The sequence below is a fragment of the Lathyrus oleraceus genome, chromosome 2 (assembly GCF_024323335.1).
Source record: "Lathyrus oleraceus cultivar Zhongwan6 chromosome 2, CAAS_Psat_ZW6_1.0, whole genome shotgun sequence".
NCBI lineage: Eukaryota > Viridiplantae > Streptophyta > Magnoliopsida > Fabales > Fabaceae > Lathyrus > Lathyrus oleraceus.
In genome coordinates, this window is record NC_066580.1 from 249,818,027 (window position 1) to 249,830,779 (window position 12,753).

At 38.8% G+C, this 12,753-nt stretch overlaps 1 protein-coding gene across 1 annotated transcript; it reads left to right on the plus strand.

Moving 5' to 3' along the window:
- Positions 1–1,614: 1,614 nt before the first annotated feature.
- Positions 1,615–3,446, plus strand: LOC127122781 (eukaryotic translation initiation factor 4 gamma-like). The gene is made up of 3 exons (XM_051053068.1): positions 1,615–1,816; positions 2,698–2,968; positions 3,149–3,446. Exons 1-3 carry the CDS (start codon positions 1,615–1,617, stop codon positions 3,444–3,446), a joined length of 771 nt encoding a protein of 256 aa, XP_050909025.1.
- Positions 3,447–12,753: the final 9,307 nt, after the last annotated feature.

Genomic DNA, 12,753 nt, shown 5'->3' on the forward strand with positions numbered 1-12,753 from the left:
CCCTGGAGGCTAACCCAGAGAATTCAGAGCAACCCTAAAGGAAACACTGAAGGAGACGCATCTGCACAAAGGTTACCTCCGCCCAACTCAATCCGACGCCAACCCTAAGAGTGACTTGCCAATCCAAGGTTGCAATTCAATTGCAAACAGGTTTACATTACTATTCCCGCTTTATGTTCTTAATTTACATGTGGCATTATAATTGAATTAATAAAAACATCTTAAGTTTTGCAGGTGGATTTAAGTATGTACGAATATCTTGAACGTTTAACCATGTAATTTCTGTAATCGATGCCATAGGGTTTGGAGCTCGCTGAAATTGTACTGTTCTTAAATTCAAAACCCGCAGCCGTTCGCTAGCACATCGCTAAGCGAACCTGTAGCGAGTGTTCGCTAAGCCCTCGCTAGGCGAGACAGCAGCGAACGTGATAGTCGCTGATTTTGTTCTGTTCTGATCTTTGCTCATCTGGCATGTTTTATTATCACCATGCATTGTTTATCTGACACTATTACAGTTGTGATTCCTTTTGTTTGGTGCAATTCTCGATTGCACCCTGATTTGGTATTCTGACCTGTTTGCTGAATTTTGTAAGGGTTCACATACTCCCGGAAAAGGTAGCTTGCTAGGTATTCCATTTTATTTGTGGGATACCCTTTTGGAGATTCATCCTAATTACTTAATTGATTTTAATGTGGAGATTTATCCTAATTACCTAATTGATTATAAAATATTGCCTTTGAATATGTGATCTTGGACCTCTCTTTGTTGCCTTACGGTATTACGGTAATATGGTCATGTCCCGCGAATGTGGGGATATACTTAGCAAAGACCATTCAATTAAATCATCATGTCCCTATAAAATAAATCATAGTCCCTCGGATGTTGCCCGCGAATATATGATTTTGTCCCTCGGTGACCCGTGGTTGTAGCCTACGGTTAAATGATGATTGTCCCTTCGAATGCTAAGGTATCCTTACAAATGTTGCCTTCAATGACCAATCGATGACCCTACGATGACCCTTTACATCCAAAGGATAAAACTACTTACTTCTCAATAGTAAGGACAGTTTTACCCTCATAAGGATAGGAAATGCCCATAAAGACTTGGGTAGGTATAACTCCTAAATGCTTGCTCACAACTTAAACTACTTTTCACACCTCACACTTTTGAAAACCTCTATTAGAAAATCACCACTTGGCATACATTCGTACTAGAATCATTGCCAAGTTATATTTTTCTAAACAGTTTTCAAAATTAAACGAGATAAATACTTTGTATACATTCGTACAAGAATCATTACAAAGTTAAACTCTCTTTTCAAAACATTTTCTAAACAGCTCTCACACACTTTTTCAGACAAGAAAAACATAAGTGATCAAGCAATTAAGAGCCCATGGATAACCATGGATACAAAGGGTGCTAACACCTTCCCTTTGTATAATGTACCTCCCGAACCCAAAATCTAATCAAGGTCTTTCCTGTTCTTTTCTGCCTTTCCTTATTGGATAAAAGAAAAGTCGATGGCGACTCTTGCTATCCGCGACATTTGCTTTCCAAAGCAAAAACACACAAAGTCAGTTCACCGTATGACACATATGTCCTGGGAGTTAAGATGGTCATCACTGAGAAGTCAATTGAAAAACTTCTGGATATGGAGAAAGGTGGGGGTAGAAGAATTTACAACGTAAACCCTAGGGCAAGATACATGTCCCAGGAAATTGTTCCAACCATCTTCAAACAGAACTCTGAAGGAAAATCATCCAAGAACGTGGAACTTCACCAGAATCTGAGGGCCTGGTTAAAGATCATTCTAGGTACCAACAACCACCGTCCAACCTCAAACTCTTCTGACTACATAAACACAAATCAGAAGTGTATCTTGTATTGCCTCCACAAAGGACTCAAGCTGAATCTGCCAACGTTATTTTTCAAGTATTTGAGGGATTCAGCTAGGGATAAAAGAAACCACATGAAGCCTAGAAATTACATTCCTCTAGGGAGGCTCATCTCTGATGTTCTGATCGAAAGCAGGCTGGTGGACCATCTGATATCCTACAACCTGATGGAAGATGTAACTGTAGATGTTGGCAAGCCTCTGAATGAGTCCTAGTCAAGCCAACTATGGACACTTCGTGGGAAGCTCTGAAGGATCAGATAAAGATGCCTAATGGTCTCTATCTTTTCTCCCAGATAGATCCTCTAGAGGTCATTGCCCATTACCGCCAGGACCTGACATCTCAAGGGGTGGATATCTCAGAGTTCTCAGTGGACTGGCTTCCAGAACATCCACCTAACTTCATGAAAAGGAAGAGATAGCCTTTTGAGAAGTCCAAGAAGTTAAAGACTCTGAAGTTGGGAGAACCGTCAGCAACCAGATCACCTGTGCCTCTGGACTCTTCTACATCAAGTAAGTCATACCCCTCTAAAACTCCTTCAAATTGTAATTTAAAGCAACTATCTTCCTCTCTACCTGACCCTTTCTCTACCTATACCCCCTCTGAACCCACCATATCTATTCCAACTCCCTCTGAACCTCACAACTCTAACCCTTCCTCACCCCATCTACAATAATTCAACCTCATTACCACAACACTTCCTATATCTGAATCCTTACTTCTGAATGAACGCATCACCCCCCCCCCAACTCCTTCTTCACAACCATATTATGACATATCTTCTAACTTTGAATATCCAGAAATCCATAACCCTTCATCTCCAACATTGGCCCAACTCCAAGCCATATCACTGTCTAACCAAGCTCCATCTATCCCAGATACCTTTGTGCCTTCTTCTTCTGAACCTCACACAGAACCACCTTCTGAACCTAAAATAGAACCACCTTCTGAACCTTCATCTGCACCGCCAACGGAACAACCCCCTGAACCTCCCACTGAAACCACCCACACTTCCTCAGAACCCAATAATCCATCACCTGAACCTGAACCAACCTTCCCCACCTTGGAAGAGTCAGTTGCTTTATTTTCAGAATCCTCAGCTGTGAAGCTCAGAACACTTTCTGAACAATCTAACCTAAGTGATAATCCCTCTGAAGTGAGAAATCACTAGAATGTATTTCTCAGATGGACGACATCTGAGGTCTTCAAGCTGAAAGGCCTATCTAAACAAGTCAGAAATGACTACATCAGAGAAGCTAAGGAGAGGCTTGAGGCTCATCTGGCCAGAGAAGCTGAAGAGAAAGCACACCAGGAAGCTCAAGAAAAGGAAAGACTAGAAGCTGAAGAGCAGGCGAGAAAGGAAGCCGAAGATAAAGTTTCTACTAAGGCCGCTGCTATTGCTGAAGTTGAAGCTAAAGCCAAGGTTGACGCTGAAGAAGTAGCACACATTGCTGCAGAGGACGTTGCTAAGGCAAAAGTAGTTGCTCTGACTCTGGGTGAGACCTCAAACTCTCGTCTTACTCCGCTGGTGCTCAAGTCTCTTGAATAACTCCAGAAGGAACAACAGCTTGTGAGAGCCATACTCGATCAACAAGACTCTGTCAACTCCAATATTCAGACCCTTCCGTTTCAGCTACTTCAGAGAATGCGGCCTCCTCCAAACCCTTAGGCACCTTAGGCTCTATGTTTTGTGTTTTATTTATCTTTTAAGTGTTTTGGCTTCTATGTTTTTTTCTTTCCCTGTACCTCTTTCACAGTATCTAATACAATTTTGGTTTGCACTATCTATTTTTCTCGGTTGTCTTTTTGAGTCTGACAAAAAGGGGGAGAATTAATTAAACATCCTTATTATGAAATTAATATCTGAGTCTCATAATGCACTGCTTACATTCTAAAAATCTAAATATATTGCGCAGTCTAAGATCTCTTCCAAGAAGTACCTGAGTAAAACATCTGAGAATAAGCTAAGCAACATAAGAGGCTCTGGTAAGAAACTCCAAACCTTCTAATGTATCAGATTTAGGGGGAGGTCGCTTATCTCAGGGGGAGTCATAGTATATATGACTCTGAAATTATCTTTGTTTAATTATTATGAAGTATCATTGTTTCATCAACAGTCTGAAGTTTTGTCATCATCAAAAAGAGGGAGATCATTAGAACAAGATTTTGGGTTTGCAATTTATCTCTATGTTTTGATGATAACAAAGGATGAAACATTTTGGTACCCTAATAAAAATCTCTAAGTGTGCAGGACTCTAACGATAAATGAATCTGATGAAATAACATCTGACGTCACAAAAGTCCAAAACAGTTGACTTACAGTCAAACGTATTCGTTATGACACTGAAGACAACGATGTCCATAACATATGTCATCTGAAGTCACAACAATACCATAGTGAATGGGATACTTACAATCCCAATTACAAAAATGCTATTTCTTTCGGGACAAATTTAGTTATATATTAAGCAATCATAATTGGACTTATGTAGAAGTCATAACTATCTGAGGCCGGACAATAATAATATGGGTGTTAATGCATTCTAGAGACAAGGTATGAAGAACCAAGCTCATAAAGCATACCACACACAAAAATAAGAAGGGATGAACCTATCTCAATCAAGCTCATATTGATTCTTCTGACACAGGGTCATTGATGAATCAACTAGAATTTGATCTGGTGAAAAGTCAGTAGTCATAAATGGGTTGGGAAAGAAGAGGATTAAGATAAAGAGGTGGAGTTAAATAGAATCCCAAATTGATCAAGGGATGAGCTTCACTTGATCCATACTATCCATTCATCTTGAGGGATGAAGTGTACACTTCATCAACCCCTAAGTCCAATAATATTGATCAAATGGAATTTCAAATCAACCAAGATCAAGGCCAAACAGAAATTAAGTAAACACAAAGTCAATAAAATGGCCCAACAAAATATTAAAGCAATTAAACAATTCAAATTCAAATTTTACATGAAGAAAAATAATTTTTAAAAGGGGAAAAACATCAAATCCCTTCAAATAACCATATAAATGGCCAAGGGATTTATCATAGGTCAAACAAGGACAAAGGACCTTAGACTATTTTTTTTGGCATTTTTGAAAAGACAAAAGCATTTAAAATCAATTAAAAACAAGTCAAAAATCATTAAAGTCACCAAAAATATCAAATCCGATCTAAAAAATAATTTTAATAAAAAAATGAGAAAAGCAAATTATTTAAATTTTTTTGGTGAAAGTCCCATATTTTATGGATTAAAATTGAAAATAATATGAATTTAATAAGAAAATGGTATTAAAAACAGTAAAACAGAATATGAATTAAATAAAAAAAACAAGGGCCATCAACTCTCCCTCATTAATTGAGGTGACAGATCTGATGGCCACGCGCATCAAGCCGACCATGCTCCAAAGTCAACGCGTGCACATGGATGGTAATCAGAAAAGAGGGACAAAATTAAAACGTGGAAACCAAATCAAATGGCCTAGAATGATCCAGCGCACCACCGGAGCCCTAGCTCCGGTCACCCTCACCGGACTGGTCCAACAAAAATGTTCACAAAAATTCATGGATCATACACCATTTTGAAGAGAAAATCATGAAGATCTCGAATCTGACCTCCAATTTCTCCAATTCTCACTACATGGGAAGATACATGGAATTGAAAAATGAGGTTCCATAATTGAGTTGCTTTGATTTGACCTAAAAGCAACTCTATCTTGTTGCCTACATTGGTAGGACTTCAGCCAACCAAAAATTAAGCAAAAGTACTGTGAAATAAGACAGAATCGCAGAAGGAAAGTTTGAGAAATTTCACCTTCGAGTGATGAATTATGAGCAAGATCTTGATGCAATTACTGTTAGAACAAGATTTTGGGTCTGCAATTTAGCTCTATGGTTTGATGAGAACAAGGGATGAAACATTTTGGTACCCTAATAAAATTCTCTAAGTGTGCAGGACTCTAACGATAAATGAATCTGATGAAACAACATCTGACGTCACAAAAGTCCGGAACAACTGACTTACAGTCAAAGGTATTCACTCTGACTCTAAAGACAATGATGTCCACATCATCTGTCATCCGAAGACTCTGTAACTATGCATCTGAAGCTTCCCACACATGAATAATCTGATGATCCTTACATCAGAAGAACGTATAATTAGAGATCAGTCAAGAACTTCTGAAGAAAACACAACAGACAATTATCTGAAAAACACAAGATCAAAGAGAAGAATCTAAATTCGGCACACTCTGATCAGATCAAGAACTTAACAACGAAGTATTCCAAATTTGGTATGAATCTCTCTATGGAGAAAATTAAATACTCTCCTAAACTGCTATGGAAAGGACAGTAAAATTAATATCATTTAAGTCCCATCATTGACAAGATATCAGCATCAATGCTCCACTCAACGGTATCACCTCAAAGTACTATAAAAAGGCCCAACTATCATCATACCAAAACGTGAAGCAATTACACAAGAATTCCACACATCAAAATCGATTTATACTCTAAATTCTCGTTTTATGTTATCACGCGAGTTGTTGCTCTAATTGTGATTTTTTATCTTTGTTCTTATCGTGTTCATATTGCTTATCTAGAAGCACTAAACACTTTCTTATAATTCTAAAATAGTTGTTGTAACTTTCCTCAAGTGAATTGTGAAATCTGTAGACTTGAGAGGGCTAAGAGATCGTTGTACTCTTAGAAGTTTGTTGTAATCTTTCTAAATTATTGGATTAATTCCTTATTGAAGGTGAAATCACCTTGGCCAGATGGACTGAAGTAGCTTTGAATTTCAAGGGAACCAGGATAAACTTCTATGTTGTTTGTTTTAATCTTTGTGTTTGTGGCATTTCCAAAAGTTTTTATTGTCAGTGAAAACAATTCAAACCCCCCTTTCTTGTTTTCTCTACCTTCAATTACCAATGGCCTTCCTTCCTCTTGCTTGTAGGATATGTTTGAGATAAAAAAGGTTGTGAACCCTTGGAGTTTTAGCTTAGAAATAGAATTTGAACTAAAACTCGATTTCAAAGATACCTTCATGGTGCTCTTTCAATGGATGTTTAGGGGATTTGCATGGCAGAGCTTGGGCAAGGATCCTCCAATACTGAGGAAATGTCAAGGTATTTATAGGCTCTTGAATATATTTCCATACCATTTGAAAAATTGGCCAAAAATAGCAAGTTGTGTGCATGGGTGAATGGGCATGTGATTAGGCTCAAATAATGATAAAATTCAATCCAAACTCGTGTAACAATGGTGCTGAGATCATAACATGGAAGCATGCAAAAGAGAATAACATTTGAGTTGAAAATTTGCCAAATTGGGCCATGCAAAGGAACCATGCGCAAGTCCATCAATTTTGATCCAAATGAAATGATCTTGGACTATTTAGAAATCTACCTTCAAGGGGAACAACTTTGATGTTAGGACTTTTTCCATTTGAAGCTTGGATCATGATGAATTATGACCTTGAAGTTGGAGGAATCAAACATACTTGAAAAATTCCTAAGTTAAAAGTCTAATGACCCATTTTTCCACCTTGAATAACTTTTTCTATGAGCGTCAAATGACTTTGGTTCTTTCTTCAAAGTTGTATATATTTCAATTATATTCAATTTGGTTACAAATTTGACACCATTTGGAGCTTGCATGATAGAGTTATGGATTTTAGAAGTTGAGGAAAATTGCTTGTTCAATGATGATGACCCAAATGGACCTATAATGTTTTCCTTTGGTACATGACCTTTAAAGTGGAATTTGAATTTTATCAAAGAAAAAAAGTTGAATAAGACATCTTGAATTTAATCATGAAACTTGGTTGACCTTCATATCATAAATATTGATGAAGTTATGGTTCTTGAAAGTTGACCTTCTATCTAGGGCACAAACAAAATGACCTATAATCTTTGACCATAAAAAATAACCTCTTTTCAAGCAAAATTATCTCTTGATGCCAACATTAAAGTCGATTAGCATGTCATACTTTGATCTTCGAAGCATTTTCATATGTGTTAGCGGACAAATTTCATCCAAATGAGTGGAAAGCATGGTCGACCATAGGGTCTGTCGGAGGATTAGGTCGATGAGGAAAACTTATAGTCCAGGGTCGACATGGAAATGGTCCAGTCGAAGTCGAAAGCCATCATTCCATGATGGGGAGCAATCGTGGGTGTCTGAAACATGGTGTAGCACCTCAAATTTACACCCCCATTTGTACATTCATTTCATTTCTTAGGTCATTTGACATCACATTAACATCACATTAACATTGCATAGCACATTGCATCTCATCAGTCAAGACTGGCATCAGGAGAATTCCTCAGTGCAAAAGAGCAAGAATTTCCATGAGATAAAGGCCCTTTGGTTGTTCTAGAAAGCTTTTATGAGCCAATGTTCATTTTGAAGCCATTGTACCAAGTGCTAGAGGCTCAAAGTCCACAGTGCAGTTTCAGGTCATCTGGGGCCCATAAAAGTCAACTGCAGGTCAACTGAGGGCTAGGAGGTGGAGAAATGGTTTGAGACACCGCATTCATGTCCCAAAGAGGTTTATTCAACATGTCAAACTCATACCTTGAAGATTTTGAAGCCAGATCAAAAGTTCCCCAAAATGGAAAGTGACCTGTAATTTCAAGTTTCCAAAAATGGCAAGTTTTTGGACCAAGTTCAACTTGGCTTTCCAACATCAAATAAGCTTCAAATGAAATTTTGTCCAACATGAAATTTGGAGATCTTTCTCTCCCATTTCCAAAAAGTCCAAGTTCATGAGCATCTGATGAATGGTTGAGGAGATATGATCAAATCATTGCCAAGTGTGCATGGAACTTTAAAAGGCCATAAGTTTTGATCTAAAACCCCAAATTGAGTGCTTCTTTTTGCATATTTCTTCTCATGACCTGTATTTTCCAAATCATTCATCACATTGCATGAAATTTCATCACATGACCATTTGTTCAACCATGCTCATTTTGGAGGGAAAATCATGAATTTGAATTTGGTGCATCATATGAGCTTTTTAACCATTCCAACATGTTCATAATATGGTTTTAAGTGAAAATGCATAGCCATTTGTTACTGTTCACGTGGGATTGCATGCATGGGGTGTAAAAACCAATTTTTGCATAACACCTCTTTTCTCACTAATCTCCAATTAACCAAAGCTTAATTAATTTTTTAGCATGATTAGGCAAGCATATAAAAGGTTAATCCTAACAGAATTTTCATTATTCACAATTCTAGATCTAGATCGAAACTTTCCCTCCAAATTTTCTCCTAATCCAAATTCAAATTTTCTCCACATAAACTAGTGATTTTCTTCCATATTCTGGTTCTCTGATACTGATTTAGTGTAGATCAAGCATTGGATCATTGATTTTGGCCAGAATTTGTGCATACTCCAAGCAAGAACATGAAGATGGAAATTGTTATTTGAGCTAGATCTAAGCCTCTCCAAGCCTCAATTCATTCATAAAGCTTCATAACAAGTGCTCAGGGGTATATCTACACACGTGCCAAGCCTTGAATCACCAGAATTCACTACTGCCATTGTTGGAGCTTCAAGAAGGTGCAAATTTTGAATCTCCTAATTCTCTTTTTTATGCACATAGAGTTGTAGAGCTTTTCATGCTGGAAATTCTGATATGAAATTCATGAAAATTGGTTGAGATTTGGTCGAGTTACATGAGTTTAAAGTTTGATATGCTTAGATATTTTTGTTCGATTCTCACTATTCATTAGGAATTATGATAAAATAATACTTGATTTGTACTCCTCGCGAGCTAAGCTTTCGAACCATATAAATTTTACACAATTCTGCAAAAATAAATAATTGAGGTTACTGTTCACCACCGTCTTCATGAAGAAGACGGTGGTTTCCACCGTGCGCCACCACTTAGGGTTTGGCTCTGGTTCGTTCATTCATGTGCACTGTAGAAGAGACTTTCACCAAAGCAGCGCGCGTTCGATTCCTTCTGGCTGCATTTGTTTTGTTTAATTTGCTGACGAAGCGCTTGCATGGCGTACGTTGGCAAAACCATTGGCTTCTATACCTTTGACTCGTACACGCTAGCATTGACTCTGATGTGGCTAGCCACATCAGATTAATGAAACGGAGCGTTTTGGGGCGCACAGTTCGATCCTGCATGGAAGCATTTGCCATTTTCATCAATTCATTTCATCTCTTTTCATGTGCTTGCAATGTTTATTTCATTTTATACATGATCTTTGAAAAATCACTAAAAATAGAATAATGATCCAATTAATTCCAGATTTTTTTCTACATGATCCTTGAGATGTCTTCTATTTTTTGATGTGGATTTCTGAAATTGTGCATGGCTGGAATTTTAATTGTGCTAGACTCTTTGAATATGTATGCATATGTGACATGTTTCATTCATCTTATTGTGAAATGCTCATAAATGATCCAATTGCCATGAAATTTTGCATGATGATTCATAATATGTTGATTGACTTGTGAGACTTTATTTGGCATTTTTTTGCTATTTTCTTCCCTGTTTTGGACACATGTACTTTAGGTGTGACAATGTGTGTCACACAATTTGATGTTGATCTTCTCCATTTTCATTGCCTTGCCAATTGAGCTCCTCTATTTATAATTTTTGGCATGATGATTGTGTTTGATATGTTATGTACTCATGAAAATTTCTAGAATTGTTTGAGTCATTTCTGTTTTAATATGGAATTTTGATTCTTATTGACCAATTGTATGCACCTTTAGCTTGCCTTGCCTTCTCTTGGTTGAATGATGACCTTGCTTAATGCTTTTGACTTGGTCCTTTTTAGGACATGTTCTTGATTGATTACACATGATTCATGTTGAGTATTAGCTGCTGTTTTGACTTTTTGCCTTACCTTTGACCCTAGCCTTGGTGCTAGTGGTTTGTACTCATCTTTTGAGTTGTGCATTTCAGGTTCAAGCTTCTAGTCTTGATGGATGATGTTGATCTCATAAATTGAGATGCAAAATGATGTGTTCCACTAAAATTTGTTGTGTTGTAGGTTCCTTGGAGATGAACTCACTTGAGTTGTTCACTTGTTGGCTTGACTTGTTGTGTATATTGGAACCACTGTTTGTTTGTCTGTTAATAGTTTGTCTAGTGTCTTTAACTTATTGCTTGAGTTGATTTGCTTTGCTTGTGGTTGGCATAACACCTAGGTAACTTCCTATTCTCCATGTAGTCTGGAAGACCTGTCATGTCCTTTTGGCAGGCACCTGTCTGAAGTCCTCCTTAAGAGGCAATGTCTTTGTATGTTCATCTTTGTGCTTAAGACCTCCTTGTCGAGGCATACAGGTTAAGTCCTCCTAAGTGAAGAGGCATTGGCAGATAGAAGGGATGTGAAATCCATCCCCTGCTATTCAGTTGAGTCTTTCATATTGCTCGCACTACGTGCTGATGCATTTGAATAAACACCCAAGATCATTGTATATCGGATCAGTCATGTGGAGTAGAGTTCCTCATTCTGGACTCCCACACTTTCATTGATTCAAGCTCACCCAGGCCAGGGTTAAGAGCTATGAGGCCTTACCCTCATTACCTTTTCATCTGCTCACCCTGACGGTCAATGTCAATGGTTAAGAGCCCTCAGATACCCATTCTAGTTGGCTTGTTTGTCGATGTTGATTTGACCCCTTGACTAAAGCCCATCCTTGTATGAGCCACTTGATTGCATATAGTGTGTGTGCTTGCTCTCCTGTGCTTGTGTTTGCTTACTTGCTATTTAGGCTAGCTTGCTTCCTGTGCGAGTTAGGATTAGAGACCTCAACATAGGGATCGTTTGCATGACAACTTCTAGGCTCGAGTCGTAGTCTCCCTTTTAGTTGGAGTCTGACGTAGGTCCAGCGATTGGCAGTCGGTTTCCTGTGTGTGTTTGTTTGTTCGGAGTCTGACATAAGTCCAGCGATTGGCAGTCGGTTTCCCGTTTGTGGTTGTTTTGTGTGGAATTGGATGTAAGACCATCGATTGGCATTCCGATTCCTGTTGTGAGTTTGCTTTGACATCTCAACGTCTCCGTTTAGCGTTTTGTTTGGCGTGCGTTAGCTGAGCTACGAGTGCTCTGATTCTTACTCTGGTTAGAGAAGATACGTATGCATAGGATGCGACATCCTAGCGAGCACGTTGCCCATTTCCCCGAACTACGTCGACTCTGATGTTTGTTTCTGACAAACTACGTAGGCCCAGGATGCGACATCCTGCCGAGTCCGCTTTCTCCATCTTCGTTCATCTGTGTTTTATTCCAGTGTGTGCATTCCTTGAGCAGTTATCTAACAACCTTTCTCTATTCTTTTTGAGCGTGGATCCCGTCGAGTACGACAGATGCGTAGGGGTGCTAATACCTTCCTTTGGCATAACCGACTCCCGATCCTATCAATCTCTGGTCGTAAGACCATTCCTTTCCAGGTTTACTTCGAGCATTTCCTTTCCCTCCTTTGGGATAAATAACGCACGGTGGCGGCTCTATGTCTTTTCCCGCCGGTTTTTCGCGCAATGGCTGTGGTCCAGAGGCATCTGATGAAGAGTGGAGCTTTCCCTGGTGGTGATAATGGTTATGCGGCTGTCGCTACAAATGGGTGTGTAATGGTTGGGGAAACAACACAGAGAATGACGGAGGTGGAAATGGACGAAGAAAAATGTGAAACACCGAGTCAGGCAGTTGAAACTGTCAAGGTGGAGAAGGCCATCTGTGCTGAGAAATAGAAGAAGTTGTCCATTTCTTCTTACAAGCAGGCCATGGAAGTAGTGAAGAACGGAGAAGCCCTAGGCTGGGGAAAGATCATAGACATTACGGTGAAAGCAGATATGTTCGGGGTTGGCTATCAGCCAGCCCAAGAC